Raw genomic sequence first — 21,511 nt, 5'->3', positions numbered from 1 at the left:
AATGTGGACAAAGAGAACAGATTAGTGGCTACCAGGGGAAAGGTGGGGTGAGGGGTGGGCACAAAGGGTGAAATGGTGCACCTACAACACAAATGACAAACATTAATGTACAACTGAAATCACACAAGATTGTAACCTATCATTAACTCAATAAAAAAAAGAAAAAGAGAAAAAAAAAGATAGGGCTGTTTTATAATATTTTACATATACACTGAGTTATGATGAAGCTATCAAATTAACCATCTTTTACTATAAACTAAATATCCTATTTTTTATGTCAGTTTCTTATAAATACTATAGGGAAATACTTCTCAATTCTTTTTTTTTTTAGGAAGACTAGCCCTGAGCCAACTGCTGGCAATCCTCCTCTTTTTGCTGAGGAAGACCGGCCCTGAGTTAACATTCGTGCCCACCTTCCTCTACTTTATATGTGGGACGCCTACCACAGCATGGTGTGCCAATCGGTGCCATGTCCGCACCTGGGATCTGAACCAGCGAACCCCGGGCCGCCAAAGCAGAACTTGCAAACTTAACCTGCTGTGCCACCATAACGGCCCAATTCTTTTTTTCAACTATTCTATTTCTTCTAGTACTGTGGATTTTTATTTTTTCATTTATCTTGTATATTCAAGATTTACAACATAAACACATTTCACTATTGAATAATCATGACAGATTAAAATAGATGTTAAGAAATTATATTTAATTGCATATTAAAAGTATAATAACCAGAACTAAACTATGTTTATTCTCAAACTATGGAAGTCGTGTGGTACTAGGGCAATAAACAATGGAGTAATTTACCTTTTAGACAGAAACAAATCTGACTGACAGTTATCACTGTAATTTTTTCTACTATTTTTCTGTTCTAGCCAATGTGAGGAGAGAAAAAAGAGAGGAATGAACAGTGAAAGAAACCAAGTAAAACATTTACTTATGAGTGATATTATTTGTCTTTTAAAATGCTTAGAATTAAGAGAGTCCAATAAGAGCATGAATACCAAGTAAATATAAAGAAATGAATAGATCTTCATAAACCAACAAATAGCTTTAACAGTTTTGAAAATGAATTATAAGTTTCTAGCAATTAGGGCAGCAAGCTGTTGTTACAGTAATAAGAAAACACATCAATAAAACAGAGGTGAGAGTCCAGTAATGGGAGTTTATCTTCTAAGGAAAGAAAGCAAGCAGATCGCTTCAGGCAGGAGCCGACTTGTCGAGTCACCCCTGGGTGACGTTGTGTCAGACGTGCACACAGAAGTCAGCCGTAGGGAGACGCACACAGCAGGCTGTGGGACTCGGCCAGACCAGCGGATGAGGCAGTTCTGGACCAAAATCAAGAGGATGGAAAAGCTGAATCACGGCAGACTTGAAACACTTCCGCGAGGTTGGGGGCAAGGGTAATGCCGAAGCGAAGCACAGAAAACACGCTTTACATATCCAGAAACGTAAAAACACTGAAGGAACTAATATGGGTTACTTTAGTAAACCAAGCATCAGAAAGAGATCGGTTCTCAGCTCAGCCGTAAAAGAGCCTCTCCTTTCAGGCTTCGTTCCACAATAAGTGATTCTCACCATTAAATACTTCCCAGAATCACCCACCCACCAGCTCCTGAACTCGCTATTCATTTCCATTCAACAGTCAACTCATTAAAACCATCTATACCCTGAAGGAACTGACAGAGACACAGGAGTGTGAGGATAAAAAAAAATAGCAGGGGAGAAAAATGTGAGTAGGGTCAGAAATAACAATAAAAAACTATCAAAAGGGATTATTTGAATCTCGGAATCCTCCAAACTTACATCATTAGATGTTCCATTATTTACCAAAGAAAAGAAAATGGGCAGTTTCTCACTGAACACGAGCTCTTTGGATAAGAGACACATTTGCTGTCTCCTTAATCATATTAGGCTGTGAGACAGAGAAACAAACAAACAAAATCTCCCAGCAAATGTCATCAGAGTACGGAAGTTCAAAGATCTTGTTCCTTTCAATATAAATAGAAAAATTGTAATGTTGCTCCTAAATTTGTGTGTAAAAAGTAACTTTTATAGAAGACGGCACAGGAAAATTTAGAATTCTAAAAGACTTTTTAAGTCAGCTTTAATTAGAGTCAGTGTTAAATAGCAAATGGGTATCCTTAGAAGATTGCCCTAATGAAATCTAAGTAGTGAGGAGCAGAAGGGTTCAGAATATCTGAACCTCTTCTGAAATCTAACCCATCCTGCAGAATATCCAGAATGTCCAGCATATTCGATGCTCTCTATGTTGTCAGAAAGTGATAAGACACAGGATGCTCGAGTGTGTATGCTTGTTGAAAGAAAATTATCTCAGTCCTAAAGTGCACATTTAATGGAATGTTTAACATGATGAGAGACTCGGAATTGGAAGATCATTTAAGTTTGGAATGTAGAAAACAGAAGCATGGAGTTAAGAAGCCTAGATTTTGACACCATAGAAAGAGAGTATATTTTAAGATATTTGAAGACAAGTAGATGAGAGTGTTGGGGAGGAGAGAGAAAGAGGAAGGGAGCAAATGGTTTCAAGTTAGAGCCGCACAGACTACTAATAGAAAATAAGATTGTTAAGAAGTCTTGCTTTTCTGTAAGAGAGGTATTTGATTATATGTTTCTACTGAAGGATTTTTTTCAGTCAATCAATGCTTGATTAACACTCGATGAAAGACTAGACAATGAATAATGACAAGCGAAAATAATATCTAAAAAGTATAAGAGAAATCTCTAGAAGGATCTATATTAGAGAAACCAGGGTAGCAGCACTTGAATAAGAGAAAAAGAGTTGAAGAAAAAGAAGCAAGCAATAAAAGTGTAGACAGGAATCTGAAACAGAAAAATTGAAGACTGACAAAATCAAAAGCAATCATTAAATGAAAGATAATGACTCAGCATATAAGCTTAATTTCCAAAGGAACTGGTTTGGTAAAAGGTACTGCAGGGGAAAATGTGTATGTGTGTGTGTGTGTGTGTGTGTGTGTGTATCACACACAAAGTGCTGGCTGCTTTGATTGGCATGACTCTGACATGGCACTTTTATGTTATAATGTCTTAGCTTCCCTTAGAGCTTAGAGAAGATGACAAAGTCACATTTTGGATGTATGATGGCATAAAGATGGTCATAAAAGGCCAAATACAAAAAGGAAAATTCTCAGCTTTATGTACTATGTGAAAACAATGCAATAGCTCTGATATTATTAGCAAGCGTTCAGTTTGCCTTCTTCTCTCAGTATTTCCTAGCCAGGGATTTCATGGTGTTCAACAGGCTCATACTTAGCAGTGACTGGTCCTTCTTCAGGCCCACAAACACTTAACTGAAGAGAACACAAATAGTGTTGTAAACCTATTGACAGGCACCCAAGTGAATCCTGTTCTCATTTAAAAAAAATACATCCAGGATCATCCTGCCCGAGCCCAGAGGGAAAGTAGGTATACTAACAAATATTAAATATGTCCATGTGATTATCATTTTGATCTCATCTGAACTATTTAAGTATCTTGAGATGTATGTACATTATAATCTTTATTTTGCAGATGGAAATTATAGGAGTAGATTATCTTCTTTAAGAGTAAATTTACCTTCTTTTTATAAAAAAAGAAGAGGTAGACAAATTCAGACAGGGCTTTTGCTGGAAGACAAAGTAAGTGATATCTAAGGCTGATCGAGGAGAAGGGCCTAGATCTTTGCAATTATCAAGAAACAACTCTTTCCCCCCATTGGAGAGCCCAGTCAGCATCTCTATGCCAACATTTCCTGTTACCTGAAATAGATGAATACTCACCTAACAGACCTCTGCTGCTAGGACAGTGGCTCAGGGGTGACAGTCTCTGTGTGTGGGGTGAGGAGCAGCGAAATTCTGGGTTATAACTTTGGGAATCTCTGACCTCATCTCCTTATAGAGCTGTAATTATCATGTCATCTGCAGCAGGAATGACAGTGACTGCAAGGGCACATCGTGTTAATTGTCCAAAAAAGATTTGTCCAGAGTATTAATTATTGTAAACAATTATTAGTGGTTAATGAAAATGCCCAAAGAGACTGTCAAAATTAACTAGAAGAGAAAAGTTCCAGCAATTTCCAGAGTGACGGGAAGCAGATATCCTCAGACACAGTAAATGAATGTGGAGAATCTAATTCCACTTTCCAGATAGAATTATGGTTCCTTTGAGGGATAAATTTCCCTGAATGTGTAATTCCGTATACTTCCTCACAAATCTTAGATACTCAGACATTTATGATCTAAACTGTGAAATAGAAACGTGCAAAAAATAGTGTGTAATGGAGCCGCCAAGGAGATAGAAGTAAATACGAACCATTTCTTTTTTCACCTAGGTCATTTTACCAGAGAGGTAATCTGTATGTCCAAAACTGTTGAGAGGAAAATTAGCATAACTAACTAGAAGTAGCTCGTGAATTAAGCGTGGAGAAAGTTTTGGGGGGGTTGACGGCTGCAGCAGCCTAAGTGGAACTGTGGTTTGGAAGACTCTGGAAATGGGGGCACACACTGTTGTGTAGGTAGCCCTATTAAATATTTTGGAAGTGAAAAGAGGGAGGGTTTTAGTGTTTATCCTATCCTCTGATACACATTTGTCTTACCAGATCATCCAGAGAACTTTCTATATCCTATTCATGAGATCCAGTTAGCATGATGTCATCAGTATAGTGGAACGGCAAAATGATCAAAATCCCTTCAGACTGTATTGTGACATAGAGCAGAAAAGTTGTCATAGCCCTGTGGAAAGGGAGTGAATGTGAACTGCTTTCTTATCCAGGTAATAGAAATTGCTTTAGATCTTCCTTCCTGATAGATTAAAAACAACACATTCTTCAGATAAATAGCCACATACCACTTGCCAGCCTGTGTTAATCTGCTGCCGTAAGGTTAACACATCCACATAGCAGTTGCACACAGAACACCCACATGGTTAGGTTTGTGGTAGTTGACTCTCATCTGCCATGATCCGTCCTGTTTTTGCAATAGCCATACTTGGGCTGTGATAGGGGCTGCATTCCCTTTGTCTTCGAGGCTGCAATTCTACCTGGATGCAGGGTGACTCTGCTTTACAATATTTTGATCAGTCAAGGCAGTCTCAGGAACATTCACTTGGCGCTTCCTATCATAATGAATTTTACTTTACAGGCTGTACTACCTGTATGTGTGCTCTGCCAGCTGCCAGGTGTAGCCATCATAAGTTTATAGTCATATACCAGGGAAATGACCATGAGGTAAGCTCATAGAACCATTGGATCCAACATAAGATGGACTTGAGCCGTGCATCATCTGGTCTCCATATGCCCCAGTTTAACATGAGGGCTGGGATTGATTTTTATGTCACCCTGCTATTGGGGGGAGCTCATTATCTATATCCAACAACCCTCAACAGCTCTGGATATACCCTTTTCCCCAGTGTATAATTGCTTGAGTCCATGGCCATAGGTCCCATTAGGCAAGGACTAGGTGAATGTAGGTTTTCTATACCGCGGAAGCTCTATTGGTTCCATTCTCAAGGACACCCAGGACCCCGTTCAAACAATGGGCTCTGTGAACTGGTTCAGATGTCAAAATTGTGTGAGGGCTCATGATTTTCTGCTTGGTCACTGACATGAGAATTCTGCAATCCTGCTCTTGATCATTTCATTTGTAGATAACAGTGCCATCACTGGCTGCCTATCTAATCTCATACCTATGAACAAGGCCTATTTGCCACTGACGCAAATCCTTGTGGATCAAGCTTCCCAGATTGCAAAGCCAGATTGTTTCCCCTTACAGCAATTACACCCGTCTTGCTTCTGACAGTGAAATGTTACCATCTGGCTCCTGTTATATGGAATTCTATCACCACCACCACTCGCCTTGCCCCCAGCGCTACGGAGTCCACTTTCTTAGTTATTCTCCTGCCCTCACCGGGAGCTTCCAAGGACAGAGGCTCACTGCTGAGCTTCTCAGTGATGCTGGTGGCTGCCTTACTAGTGCATTCTATATTACTTTTGTGAGAGGAGTGGTCTCTGGGCCCTCCCCAGGACAATGATCAGCTGGACTATGGTAATCATAATCAGCTCCAGGGCCATTCCAATGATTTCTTTAGAATCACATAATAATTCAATTTTTACATTCCCCTTTGCTGATATTCTGACCCTCAGTATTTTCCAGGGCAGTTCCAGCATCTCCATATCATTTACTGTTTGATCATCATGTCATATCTCCCAAGGGCCCTCCCAGCAAAGTCAAGGGCCAATGTCATGTGTCTTCACAGGATGTCAAATCCTGAGTCATTGTGAGTGCCCTCATATCAATAAACCCTTCCATGCCTAGCCTCATGTTCCACAGCAGGTGAAAACCCTCACAATCCACTTTTACACCTGTTCCCCTAATGCCTGTCAATACAAATTAGACACATCATGCAGCTCATTTGGTAAATCAACTGCTTCCTCACCAAGATTCTGCTGAGACCTGAAGCCAGTTACTGGTCTAGAGGCCATGAGGAGGGGCACAAGTGGAATTTGAAGTGGGCAGACATCATTTGCAAGGCGGCCACTTCAGGAGACTTGTGTGTGGCCGCAAGACAACGGGAGCCTGTTTTCCTCTAGCAGAGGTAACAGAAATACTTCTACAGGCCTGGAGGAATTTTTATGGGAATCTAGAGGTTCAAGGGTCTCAGGAAGATCCAAATATACATCCCTATCCTTGGTATCAGGGTATTACTCCTTCTGCTTTAGTGCCCTAATTTAGCAGAGAAGATATGCAAGGGCTGCGCACTTGACATCATTTTAACTCCACTGCTCTTATAATTAAATCCTGGCCTTAATGTCAGCACAGTTTGCCTTCTTGCTACAGGAAATGAGGGTCTGTTTAAATGCTGCCGTGGAGGAACTCTGGTTTTCACAGCATGTCCTGAGGTTACGGTTGGCCAAATATCCAACTCTAAAATGCTTCCAATAAGTGTTTCCCCCATACAGTTCAAATTCTAGAACTAATGCATAAATTTGTGCTTCCCTTTCTATCTGTAGCTTATCCCGTTTCACGACATCTCTTTCCAGTGTTACCAGCATAGCGCTTAACACCAGCAAAACAGTCCTTGTTGTCAACTAACTGACAGTTAACCACTTACTATACCAATAGTTTTAGATTTGCTTCCCCAAAGAAGATCCTGAGGCAAGGACTGAAATGGCATGCTTTATTTGGAAGATAGTCCCAAGAAACAAAAGTGAGAAAGTGGGGAAATGAGACAAGGAAGGTAGGAAAGCCACCCACGGTGGCAGTAATGAGCAGGTTTATGCTCACTTCCCCCAGGGGGAATCTCTTGAGAAGCTGCGTGGAACATCCAGAATCATCCCCGTTGAGTATGTGAGGCTGCAAAATTTACCAACCCCCATGCCCCATTGTTTTAGGGGTACCCTCAGAAACTTTCATTTCCGTACCCCTGGTACCTGTCTGTGAGCAGTCAAGCAAGCCCAGAAAGCCTCAGGCGGAGAGAGATGCCCAAACCTGGGACATGTAAAGATGCCAGCACACTGCCAAGCCTTCTTGCTTCACAGCTGCAAGTCAACCTGAGTGGGTCAATGGGCTGTAGGGGGACACTGACAGTGTGTGATACACATCTTGATGCAATCTTGAGAATGAATCAGAGTTTCCATTCCAAAAAGACAATCAATGGAACCACTCTATTCCTCTTAATTGGGGACCTGAGGAACTTGCCTTATTGCTTATAAATTTGTTCAAAGCACAGAGCAATTTCAGAGAATCATGCTTTCTCCAAATCCTTATTAATTTCAGGAAAAAATATTTCTCATTGGAAGGTGTTTAGCAGGATTCTTTAAGATTATGAGATCATATATGTTCGCCATGGGCATCCACATTCACATGGTGTAAGAGTTGCTGACTTACTTTCACTAGGAGGATGAAGCCAACCAAACTGAGATAGACTGAAATATCTAATTATGGCGAGAAATTATGGGTTTTCCTAAATTATTTTTCTTTATGAGAGAAAGCATATCCATCATAAAGTAGAATTATAGTTTTTAAAGGGCTGATATTAAGACCTTGGAAAAGCATAGGTAGCTCCAAAAGACAATTTAAATACCAACTTGCTATGGATGGGCAGAATTTTCCACCAGAAAAAACAGTGAAATTGTATTTCAACAGATGAGTAGAAGCTGTATGGAGGAATGTGGCAAAATCATCTTCACTTTGCATATTATAAAGCTGTCAATTTCCTTTGCATCTAGATGGGGTCATATGAGTACTCATGAGCTGCCACACATACCAAGTCCTGTGTGTGACTGCTGGCCAAAGAAAGTCACAAAGCCTGGAGAAATAGGCCTCATCTTGATCAGAGGAGCTACAAAGTCTCATTGTAAAGAAGCACACTGACAGGGAGGCATAGATAATTGTACACATTTTGGCAATCTACTCCAAGTCTAGATTTTTCTCCTTCTCTCCCCAGAAACAACTACCCATGAGCATTCAAACTTTTCTCAATTGTCCATAATTAAGTGCTATCTAACTTGCATATCTTCCTCCAGAACAGCAAGTCTATTTTCTTGATAAAGCTGTTCGAGAACTGTCAATAGTCACTTGAGAAAGCTCATCCTTAACTCCATGGGCTCATCAAATATTTTTCTGAAAAATGTAGATCTGTTCAGAAAAAGGCAGGGAGTAGGTTTAGATTGTGTGGCAATACGTATTACATATTTTTCCATATTCTATTGAGCGAAAATATCTAATTCTGCCATATTTTTCCTCCTGAAAGGATGGAACAATATAAAACCCAACTGAACCACTTCCGGCTCATGTTTCTGGATCTCTGATTGTTGCTTCATTCCTCGTTTACGTTAGATGTGATTCATGTTTATCTTGCCTTTGGCATATTGCTTCTGGGACAAATGAGTGTGTTTAGAATATGTCTAAATTTCGTTACTCAAGAGAAGTAATTTTTTCCTACCTTTGTCAGTGTCAGGGAAATATAATGTAAAATAAAATCTCCCAACCCAGAAAATCTCTCCACAAAGGTAGAAGAAAAAGAAAATTTCATTATTGAATAAGCGATAAGCCAGAATGTGATGTGTGTCACAGGCAATCCACCAAGAGATTGCAAAGACAGAAAGAAATCTCACCCTTTTATATGGCCAAGCAGATACAACTCATTATGTACATACGTGTTTTCCAGATAAACAATAACTAGTCCTCAAGCTAGAGGACTTGACAGCACCAATTATTACACATAGTCCATCCTAAATTCACCTGGTAATTCGGGTGACCATCTGTGTTAGTTCATTGGCTTTATACAAAGGAAAAATAAACTTCTCCTATATTTATGACAGGAGACAGCTTTACACCTGGGAGCAAGGTACCTACCAAAGTGAGGCTCCTACACTCCCACAGAAACTGGGAGACAGTACTGTATCCCCTGATGTTTACATTTCAAAGAAATGGCTCCCATGTCCTTGAGAAAGGCATTAAGCTGGCAAGAGGCTTATTTAGCTTCCAAAAAGATTTATATGCGTCTCAAAGAGACAGAGAAAAAACTTACAATCACAAAATTTCTAAAGTAAAATATTCTAAGAAAAGGGAAGGGAAGGAAATCTCTTATATCCAACAGGGAAAATTAAGCTTCATTTTCATTTGAATTTGCCCTTACGTCAAGCAGGGGCTCTTCTGTATTAGCCATGGTTGTTAGTAACCATGACGTTCGAAGTACCTTTAATTCTCATCAACTTAGAATTTATTCATCCAATCCTTCATTCATCAGATTATAATTAAATCTTATGTTTCCAGAAACAAGCCTGGACTATGTTGATTCAGAAGTTGAGTCAGGCTTCTGACCATGTTGAGTCAGAGACACAGATTCCTTTCATCAAAGAAATTATATTCCGTAGAGAGAGACAGACAATAAACAGATAAATAAATAAATTTACTTAATAATTTATTTATACTTTAATCACAGATGCTGTTAAGGACAAATAAAATAGCATAAAGGGCCGAGCTTGATGGGAAGTATTATGTTAGGGAAAACTTTATGTGGAGACAGTATTTGAGCTGAGATGTGAAGGAAGTGATGGGGGACTACAGGAGAAGATGAGAGTCACAAGCAAAGAGAAATCTAGAAGAACTTTGAGATTTTTGGCCTGAGCAAGAAAACAAATATAAGCAACATTTACTATGCATGAGAACACAGGAAAAATGTACATTTGTGAAACCAGAAAGAATTCTGTGTTAAACATGTGAAATCTGAAATGCCTTTTAAATAGCAAAATACGGATGTTAAGAAGACAACAGTTTACATAGTTTTAAACTCACATTAAGTGTCAGAGAATGATATATAAATACGGGACTCATCAGTATATGGAAGTCATTTAAACCAGGAATCCAGACTTCCTCTTCTGGCTACCATGGGTGGTTTGTGGAAGACACATGCTTCCATGAAAAACAGATTAAAAGGGAAATAAGACTTTTTTTAAAAATCTATATGACATTATCAGAGAGCTGCCTAGACAACTAGGATTTGAGTGGGCAGGTGCCCAAAGGAAGTGAACCTGAAAAGGGAGGCAAAATTCTTTCTCCGACTTTTGCCTATTGGCATTGGGCTATTAATAGCATGAGGGAGCCTAAAACTCCGGCACAAGGAGGTCTGGGCGGAGTTGCAGCTAAGAGGCAGAGAAGTGAGCAAAATGAAGTGGCAAAACTAAAATTTGTGGATGGCCAAGAAGCCAGGATTCAGGTGGCCAATATTCCTGGGAATGGAGACAGAAGGAGGAGACCCCAGCATATGATTTAGTTACTCCTTCTCCTTGAGGCACTTGACAAATTCTTGGACTGCATTGAGTCCAGAAATAAGAAGGTGGGCAGAAACCCTCCAAAATATCCCGCAGTCTCTCAGGGCTAAAGAAGAAAACATCAAATTTCAAGACCCAACAGAATAGAAGACCCTTAGTAAAACTCACTACACTTTTGGTTGGGACATCTCAAGGTGCACACCAGAGGTCACATCCAGGTGATCCAGAAGTAGATGCAACCTTAATATACTGCAGATCTGCCTCCTGTCATCTCAGTCCCTTTATCTGATTCAGATAATCTTCCCCCACTCCATGAAGAAGTGAATACATTAATCACTTAAGTAGATCAATGGAACATAATAGTGTATCCAGAAACAGACCAACATACATTACAATCACCTGATTTTCAACAAAGATTTCAGTGAAAGGTAAATGAGAAAGAATGACTTTTTCAAAATGTGGTGCTGTCAGATGGAAATCCATACAGAAAAACTCACAGTGAATCACAGATTTAAATATGAAAGGTCAAAAAATAAAGATTCAGGCAACTAGTGACTGAAAATGTAAATGTAACTGAAAACAGAAGTGGAGTCCGTTAAAGAAGAAATTGATGAGTTGGACTTAATTAAGGTAAGAACTTCTGTTTATCAAAAGTCAGCACCAAGTGGGGCCAGCCTGGTGGCTTAGCGTTTAAGTTCGCATGCTCCGCTTCAGTGGCCCGGGGTTCACTGATTCAGATCCCGGGCATGGACATATGCACCATTCATCAAGCCATGCTGTGGCAGGTGTTCCACATGTAAGATAGAGGAAGATGAGCACGGATGTTAGCTCAGGGCCAACCTTCCTCAAAAAAAAACATTCAGACCCTGTTTCTCCCTTTTTCCAAAGTCTTCCTATTCCTCCTAGAATAAAAATTTTAAACAAAAAGGAAACTTAAATAACAGAAGTTCTACCACTCACTTTATTCCTGGTACCTCTTTTAAGACTCAGAGCAGTTATTTGATGGAGAGATTTTTATCGACATTTTATATCTATGGAAACTGAGATTAAAGAAAAAACTAATTGGTCAATATCTCTCAAATGGCCAGTCTGCAATGGAAACCCATGTTTGGATGACTCTGAAAAACAATTTCCACCCTCTTCTCCATAATTGTTACCCAAACTCTACTAAGAGGGTGTGGGAAAACTTAAAATTATCTTTTCAGAATTCTCTTTATTCAATGGGCTCATCCCTCAACTATCCGGTGGACAAGTATTGTCTGTGTTTTCTTCTAGGAATCTTAGGACCTATGGCTTATCTCTCAGGAAGTGGCCACATAACGGATGGACAAGAGAAGTCAGTTGTTTGTACCGTGTCTTCAAATTACATGCTTTATGCCTGGGATGTGCAGGAGGTGAGTCTGACTAATGTGGAGCACAAGTAACGTGTACTTGTGTGCATCCTGTTACTCATATGAATCAAGTGCCAGAGGGAGGAAAATGATACTGGGAATTGGTAACAGAAACAAAGTTTCAAATCAGGTCTTCTAATTGGCAATCTATGACCTTTTCATTTAGACTATAGACGCACAGAGAATTCACTTTTTAATACGTGTTTCTATATATAAACTTCTGCCAGGTCTTATTTTCTATTGGTAATGTAGAGTGACTTTGTGAAATAAACAATCTTTTGGCATCATACGTCTTCATTACCTATTTTACTGCCTGTCTGTCAACTATTGGCATTCATTATATTGGCTTTTTCAGAAATTGGTCTCTAACTCAGATCACTTCCAAGGGGCACAAAGATCTTACATATGAGGACCAGCCAATGTTGTACAAGAATCACTGCATAGGGAGTTGAGTTTTGGGAAGATCCCAAAGTGGGTCCCAAATTATTGTATTTTCTTGGCTTTCCTTGTTTGGATGTCTCTCTCCTCCTAGTAAAAATTAGATGATGACTCTTTCTAACACAGGGTCTTCTAAAATATGATAAATACCCTTTTACGAATATATGAGGTGGCAAGGAAATCATGAGATAAAAGTCTAGAAGGGTGCTCTTAAACTTTTGCAGTGTTATATGTCAGTTACAGCTCACTAAAGCTGGGGGGAGGGAAAATAAATTAGAAGGGTACTCTCTTGGCTAACTTGCTCTAGGGGAACCAGTCACCACGTTCCTGAGGACATTCAAGCAGCCCAATGGACAGGTCCACATGGCAAAGAACTCAGGACTCCTGCCAACAGCCAACACCAACCTGCAGTCGTGTGAGTGAGCCATCTTGGAAGTGGATCCTCCAACCGCAGACAAGACTTCAGATTATTGCATCCCCAGTCAACATCTTGCTGCAATCTAATGAGAGACCCTAAACCAGAGCCACTCAGTTAATCCACTTTTGAATTTTTGACCAATAGAAGCTGTGTGAAATAAGTGTTTTTGCTTTAAGTTGCTGTATGCTTTGCTATGCAACAATAAATAACAAATATAATTTTTAGTACCTGGAAGTGGGGTGCTGCCTTAACGAAAACCTAAAATGTGGGAGAAGCTTTGGAAACAGACAGTGGGCAGAAGCTGGAAAGACTCTGAGGAGAGTGTTGGACCTTAAGAGACTGTTAGCAAAAATCTAATGGCCTGCCATGAAGCTGCCTGTATCATATGGTCAGTAAACCATACGATAGAGTTGAAGCCAAAGAGGAGGCTGCAAAATTCCTTGTTAGACCAAGAAAGATCTAAGGAGGTGACTCAGAGAACTATTCAGTCAAGAAATGGGACTTTTTTAAAGTTTAAGGCATTGTCCTTGGCAGCCCCAGCAGAAGCCCAAAGTATCAAAAGACTTATCTCAAAGTTTTATTCCTTGGGATCATCCCAACAACTGTGTGAGGGAGGCTGGTCAGAGGTTTTAATCTCGATTATGTGATTGTAGAAATGGCGGCATATCTTACAGTTGACTGTGCTGCCTCTCGTGTGCTTTAGGATTTCATGTCTCTTTCCATTGACGTGGTGGTAATGCTTTGGTTTCAGGTAGGTGATTCTGAAGGTGACATCTACACATTAACAGTCCCTGGGTTAAGGAATTTCTCAATTTAATGCATTCAAATATAATGTTGATGTTCTACACTACTCCCCTGCCGAAAAATGGATTTTTGCATCTACACATCAACATCACTTGCCAAAGGTAGGTGCTGCTCTGTGTGCTTCAGCATCGGGAGGAGAGGGTCAAGCATTGGGAAGGTGAAGGGAGGAAGTGTTACAGACACTGCAGAGCTCGGTGAGGACCAGACACTGCTCCCTCATCTCAAAGGCCATATCACATGTGGAATCTATTCCTATAGCCAAGAAACGATGTTCTTTGAAGCAATGATATCCAGTTACAAAGACAAATGTTTATTAATGAACATTCGCTCATGAAGCCTTAATCAGCCAAAGAGATAGAGAAGGGTGAAAGAGATATCAAGAAATGAGGATCTTTAGTAACCTCGTTCACTTTTGCTTTCCTTACTTTAATCTACCTTGGCTGGAAAATACAAAGAAGTCCAGAAGCAAATAAAATTGAATCAGCCTCTGAAGGTCACTCTGAAAAAGTCTGGCCTTTGAGCAGGCCATTTTAGCATGGCGCCTGTGGACTGGGCACCAGAGAGCAAGGAGCCAGAAGAGAAGGCAGCAAAGGCATATCAGCCCTTGACTAGTTCTCCAGGAAGGGAAAGTCCATTCAGCCAGCTGCAACTTGATCAGGGGTCCAATGCAGTCAGATGATTTGGTGACCCCATGGCATGCCAGAAGAGAAGCTTCGGGGACTCTGCTCTTTTTGCGACCATGACAGGCAGGATAGGAAGACAGTGAGTTCCTGATATGTCGAGTGACAAGCAGTGACTACTGAACACTTCCTAAGATTCAGAATAAAGCTTTTGCCACAAGATGAAAAATTTTAAGGAGGCTTTTCTGGAGTCACTCTTGTCCTGAGATGCTATAACTTCCCCCTTCACCTGACTCCACATCCAATGATCTCTCCATAGGTATTTTCTACTGCATGCTGACTGTGACTGTCAGAAGGCAAACCCCTCCGTCTCTCTCCCATTCATCGTGCTGCAGAGCCTGCTGGGCCCCAAGGAGGACGAACAGGATAACACTGATGTTCCAAAGAGGCTCTTCCCAAAAGACAGGATTTACCACCTTTTTTTATTAAGATTGGCACCTGAGCTAACAACTGTTGCCAATCTTCTTCTTTTTTTTTTTTCTGCTTTTTCTCCCCAAGTCCCCCCAGTACATAGTTGTATATTTTGGTTGTGGGTCCTTCTAGTTGTGGCATGTGGGATGCCACCTCAACATGGCTTGATGAGCGGCGTCATGTCCACACCCAGGATCCGAACCGGGGAAACCCTGGGCCACTGAAGCAGAGCGCACAAACTTAACCACTCAGCCATGGGACTGGCCCCAGGATTTACCACCTTTGATCTAACAACTAAGAGAACTGAGGACAGAACAGTCATCCAAGGTAGCTATGCCACCTAGAAACACTTCTCTCCTCTCTGTCACACATGCATTCAGTTTAAGCTATCAGTGTATGTAAATAGGTCTATCTGTGTAAAGCAGGCAGGGGATTTCTTTAGCTGGAGGCTAACCCATGCCTGTTTGACCCTTATGTCCACACATGTGACCTCTACACTCCACCCTGCTCTCTTGGGCAGACATATTAGATTCCCATCATGCTTTAGGGCCTAGATTCCAATACCCCTTCCTTCAATGCCTATGCTATTATTTATTGCCCAGAGTTGTGGGCAATAGCTATGTCATAGCACCCATTACCATGGTCAATGACATGTGTTTGGCAGGCCACTGGCCTACCCTTCATTTTCTTCACTGGACAGAAGGAAGTCCCATGGAAGGAGGGAGTATGTTTTTTCATTCAGTGTCAGAATATTGTTCTGAGTAAATGATCCAAAGTTTGCCCTCACATGTGTACATATGTATTTTGCATGAAAATAGCCCTTCATATCACAAGTTTCCTGTTGCTGGTTGATATGCAGAGTCCTATTTGCATGGCAGTCAGTGATGGAAATAGGACTGTCTTTGAGAGTGGGCCATACATGTTCCTTTTCACCATCAATGGCCCCCTGCTGCAACAATGAGGAGCACCAGAGGACCACCAGCCACTTCTGGGTGGTATGTATGATCCTTCTCCTCTCACTGCGCATTGCTCTGACTTTGACTCTGGCCACTCATCCCTGGGTGTCCTTTGGAGGAGTCTCTCCATGTCCTCACCACATCCGTGGATGATTCTGCAAGTGTGCGTGTGGGAAGAGGAAGGCCGTTAGCCATACCTCAGGAGCTGCTGTCACCTGGAGCACATAGGGAGGGGTCAAATACCACGCTGCTAGACCCTGCTTAGTGACTGAAACTTTCCCTAATCTTAAATTTCTACATAAAAAAATAATGAAGGGATAATAGGGGTTTTTTTACAGATTCTTTGAGAATATATGTGAATAAACTTATGCCCAAAAAGAGAATTGCTAGTTCTTGGAGTATGTCCACAGCCCTTGCAATAGATTTCAAAAGGCTTTGTAAAATGGCTCTCAATTTATATTCCCACAAGTAGTATATGGAAGATTTATATCCTCGATATCCTGTTATTACTTGCAAAGTTTATCCCTTTTTTGAGTTCGTTAGTCATTTAAGTTGTTTCTTTAGTGAGCTGCCTTTATCTCCATCTTACTTATTTTTCATCTAGGTTGCTTGCCTTCATCTAAATTGTGTTTCTGGAGATTTTTACATATTGTACATAGAGGTCTTATCTTTTATATTTTTTTCAAATATTTTCTTCCAGATTGTTGCTTGTCCTTATAATGTTTATTTTTGGCAATATCTAACAAAATACATATACGTATATCCTTCAAACTGCAAATGCCACTGAAAGGAATTTATTCTGATAGTATACTTGCAATGATTAAAAATACATCGGTTGTTTATTGCAGCATTAGTTGTGATTACCAAATGTTGGAAGCTGCCTAACTGCCCAAACGTAAGACATTGTTTAAATTACTATGGTGTAGCCACATAACGGAGTATTGTGCAACTGTAATTTGAAAAAAAAAAAAAAAGAATGGAAGAAATGTCTATGTTGAGATAAGAAGTTCTTTCCAGCGTTTTTAAGGCAAAAAAAAAATATTTTAAATATATATAATTAATATATAATTATGCTTACCAGATTTTCTTCCTTCCTTCCTTCCTCCCTCCCTCCCTTGCTCTCTCTCTTTCTTTCTTTCTTTCTTTCTTGTGAGGAAGATTGGTCCTGAGCTAACATCTGTACCAGTCTTCCTCTATTTTGTACGTGGGACGCTGCCACAGCATGGCTTGATGAACGGTGTGTAGGTCCACACCCAGGATCCAAACCCACGAACCACAGGCCACTGAAGTGGAGCATGCAAACTTAACCACTATGCCACTGGGGCCAGCCCCTTCTTTCATATTTTTTGCTCCCTGTATCATATCTAATAAGTCTTAGCCTACTATAAATCAGATAAATCAGATAAGTCATACCATAAATCATTATAAATCATAAATACTTATTTTCTTTCAATAATTTTAAATACTTCCCCTTTGTATCAGGTGTTCCATACTGCATAGCTTTATGTCACTTATCCATCTGAATTGTTTTTAGAAGGCAGGGAAACTTTATGTCTTTCCCAAATAGTATCCAGTTGTCCAACACACTGTTTGAGTTTTGACAAAAATATAAAGTCCTGTGATCAGAAGCACAATCAAACCACAGAATATTTCCATCACTCCCAGTCTTCTCGTGCTCCATTGCAGTCTGTCCCTCCTTCCATCCCCAGCACCAGGCAACAACTGATCTGCTTTCTGTGCCTGTAAATTAGTTTGTATTTCCTAAAATTTTATGTAAATAGAATTATATAAGGTAGATTCCTTTGTGTCTGGCTTCTTTCAATAAGCGTGGTGTTCTTGAGACTCCCTCATGTTGAGTGTATCAGTAATCCCCTCCTCTCTGTTGCTGAGCAGTGCCCCGCCGCATAGATGGACCACAGTTCATCGCTTCACCAGTCGAGGGCCATTTATATTTTTTCTAGTTTGGGATGATTATGAATAAAACTGCTGTAAACATTTGTCAACAGGTTTTTGTGTATTTACCTAAGAGTGAACTGTTGAGTTATTTGGTATGTTTGACTTTATAAGAAACTGCAAAACTCTTCCCTAGGGAGCGCTACATTTTTCAATTCCCACCGGCAATGTATGAGAATTCCAATTACTCCACTTTGCATTGGTCAGTTTTTGTTTTTTTACGTTCTAATAGGTGTGTAGCAATATCTCATTGTAGTTGTATTATATATTTCCCCAATGATGTTGAGCAACTTTTCATTTTGTTTATTTGCCATCCGGATATCTCCTTTGGTGAAGCATTCATTCAAACCTTTTGCCCGTTTTTTAATTGAGTTATTTTCTTAGTACTGAGTTTTGATAGTTCTTTATATTTTTGGAATAAAGTCTTTTAGCAGATAAGGATTTGCAAATCCACTCTATGGTTTGTCTTTCTACTCTCTCAACAGTATCTTTCAAAGAGCAGGTGTTCTTAATTTTTTTCTCTTCTTCTCCCCAAAACCCCCCCAGTACATAGTTGTATATTCTAGTTGTGAGTGCCTCTGTTTGTGCTGTGTGGGATGCCACCTCAGCGTGGCCCGACGAGTGGTGCCATGTCCATGCCCAGGATCTGAACCCGTGAAACCCTGGGCCGCCAAAGCGGAGCACACAAACTTAAGTACTCAGCCATAGGGCCAGCCCCAGGTGTTCTTAATTTTGATGAAGTCCAATTTTTCTTCTAAAATGTTTGGGCTCTGGATGTTGTACCTAAGAAATTCTTGCCTAACCCAAGGTCACAAAGATTTTCTCCTATGTGTTCCTCTAAAAATTTTATAGTTTTAGGTTTTACAGTTAGGTCTATGATCCATTTCAAATTAAATTTTATATAGGGGAAGATATAGATCAAGATTTCTTTCTTCTTTGTCTGCATATGGGTATTCAATTATTCAGCATCATTTGTTGAAAAAAAACTATTCTTTCTCCATTGAATTGTCTTTATACCTTTTTCAAAAATTGGCCATATATGTATGGGTTAATTTCAAAACTTTCTCTCTTATTCCAAGGATCTATATGTCTATTCTTTCTCTATTATTAGAGAAAGTTACTCTACCTTGAAAGTGTAACTTTATAGAAACTCTTAAATTAGATCATGTGAGTCCACTAAACTGTTCCTTTGCAAAATTATTTTAGCTATTCTGGTTTCCTTATTTCCAAATAAATTTTGGAATCAGCTTGTAAATTTATACAAAAATTCTGTTGGGATTTATACTGGAATTCTATTAGATCTGTAGATAAATTTGGGGAAAATTGACACCTTGACTCTGTTGAGTCTTCTAATCCATAAACTTACATGTCTCTCAATTTATTTAGATCTTCTTTGATTTCTTTCAACAATGTGTTTGTAGTTTTTAGGATACAGATTTTGCACATATTTTGTAAGATTATACCTAAGTATTTAGTGGTTTTGGTGCTATTATAAACAGTAGTGTCTTATTTATTTCAGTTCTTCATTAGTATTATGTGGAAACATGATTGACTTTTGTATATTGACCTTGTATGCTGCAGCCTTGCTAAAGTAACTTATTCAAATAGATTTTATTAACGGGTTTGTAGATATTTTGTGATTTTTCTATGTACAAAATCATGATATCTGTTAGTAGAGACAATTTTATGCCTTTATTTCCAATCTGTATGTCTTTACTCCTTGCTCTTGCCTTATTGCAGTGGATATAACCTTCAGTACAACATTGGAGTGGAGAGTAGACATCCTTGCCTTACATGGGAAGTGTTGAGTCTTTCACTGTTATGATATTCACCATATGTTTTTGTAGATACCCTTTATTAGGTTGAGGAAATTCCCTTCTAGTCTTACTTTGCTGAGCGTTTTTATCATGAATAGATGTTTGATCTTGTCAAACACTTTTCCTGCAACAATTAATAAAAGCATGTGATTTTTCTTCTTTAGATTGTTAGGCAAATTACATTGATTGATTTCTGAATATTGAACCAGCCTTGCATTCCTGGAATAAACCCCACTGGGTCATGCTGTATTTTTATTTCTATAAATTTCTGGATTCAATTTGTTAGTATTTTGTCAATGATTTTTGCATCTGTGTTCATGGGGGATATTGATCTGCAGTCTTTTCTACTATCTTTGTCTCCTTTTGGTAATAGGATAATGCTGGTCCCATAAAATAAGTGGGAAATGTTTCCTCATCTTCTATTTTCTGGAAAAGATTGTGTAAAATTGGTGTTGCTTCTTTCCTAAATATTTAATGGAATTGTCCAGTAGGACCTTCTGGGCCTGGAGATTAATTTTTTGGAAGGTTAAATCTACAAACTCTTTAATAGTTATAGCACCATTCAAATTATCTCTTTTATGATAAGTGGTTTTGGTAGTTTGTGATTTTCCAATAATTAGTCATTTCATGTAACTTGTCAATTTATGTATGTAGATTTGTTTGTTTCAGGCCTTTTAATGTCTGCAGAATCTGATACTACAAATCAGGCACTATACACCTACAGTGTGGAGCAACATATCTGCAATCAGGGAGAGTATAGAATACTAAGGTATACTAATACTAATGGTCACACAAATAAACAATTCCAAACAATTCAAGGGGAGCACATTAAAAGGGAAAGTGTGAATTTAGATTGAGGCTGGTTTAAAAGTGAAGGCATTTGTATCAATCAGTCAGTGTTCTTGCCTGTAAGCAACTAAAAATAAACGCTGTAAATTTAAGCAGAAAAGAAATGTATTAGAAAAACAGAGGTTGGTATCTAAAAGTAGCTAGAATAGACTCAGAATATAGACGGAAATAAAAATATGTTCCAGGGGACTAGGAAACAGAAAATACATCAAAGGCTAAATCCCATGAACATTTTGATTTGCATGTTACCATAGCCCCTGTGATGGATATGACAAAGATCTAGCCCCTATCCCTGTATCACTAGCTCAGGATTCAGAGTTCTGGGAGAGAGTACTGATAAATCAAGTCAAACACACATGGATCTACTCTCCTGGCTGTGGGAGGAGGGCAGGATTGGAAGAAAGATGATCTGAGGGGATAGATAGTACTCTAGTGGGAATGTAATCTCCATGTGAGATTTCTCCAAAGAGCAGTGTGGGTTCCCAGGCTGTTACAGTGCCCACCATCCCCTCTCTGTAGAAAGAAACTTGAAGCTGTGACCAGGATGACAAAGGAAGGGAAGCCCAAAGAAGAGTCTATGGAGAAGGACAAAGTTGGGTGGAGAAGATGACATAAGATGCATTATAAATAGCACCTAGGAAAGCTCTGAGACAGCTGTGTGTTTGGCTTAGTTCAGAATCAAAGAAAGTCTATGTGGCTGACGTCAGTGAAGAGGAGTATCTACTAAGACTAGGGCGGACAGTCAGAATGGGCCACATTATACAGACATTTGAAGGATGTAACTCAAATATTTAATACATATTAAGTGCAATGGTAAAATTGATTATTTGGTTTTTGTGTTTTGTTTAGTTTTTAGCAAAGGAGAAAAAAAGACCTATGTTTTTTAGACTTATGATTTTAAAGATCCTTTTCATTGCCATTTAGAAAATTGATTTAAAAGTAGCCATAGTGACTGAGGAGAGCCAGTGAAGCCATTTTCTTGATTAAAGTCTGTTATCTCTGTTA

The 21,511-nt window shown here is 39.4% G+C and overlaps 1 protein-coding gene across 1 annotated transcript in view; it reads left to right on the top strand.

Moving 5' to 3' along the window:
• The window catches only part of LOC103556041 (uncharacterized), a 134,686-nt gene extending 117,800 nt beyond the window's left edge, over nt 1-16,886 (top strand). The window contains exons 4-6 of the mRNA XM_070576392.1: nt 12,065-12,183; nt 13,788-13,941; nt 14,780-16,886. Coding sequence (XP_070432493.1) covers nt 12,065-12,183; nt 13,788-13,795 — 127 coding nt within the window. The 3' untranslated portion in view covers nt 13,796-13,941; nt 14,780-16,886. The remainder of the gene's footprint in view (nt 1-12,064; nt 12,184-13,787; nt 13,942-14,779) is intronic.
• The last annotated feature ends 4,625 nt before the right edge of the window (nt 16,887-21,511 follow it).

The sequence above is a fragment of the Equus przewalskii genome, chromosome 15 (genome assembly GCF_037783145.1).
Source record: "Equus przewalskii isolate Varuska chromosome 15, EquPr2, whole genome shotgun sequence".
Taxonomy (NCBI): Eukaryota; Metazoa; Chordata; class Mammalia; order Perissodactyla; family Equidae; genus Equus; species Equus przewalskii.
The sequence above is the reverse complement of the archived record's forward strand: the minus strand, read 5'-3'. Positions and strand labels throughout refer to the sequence as shown.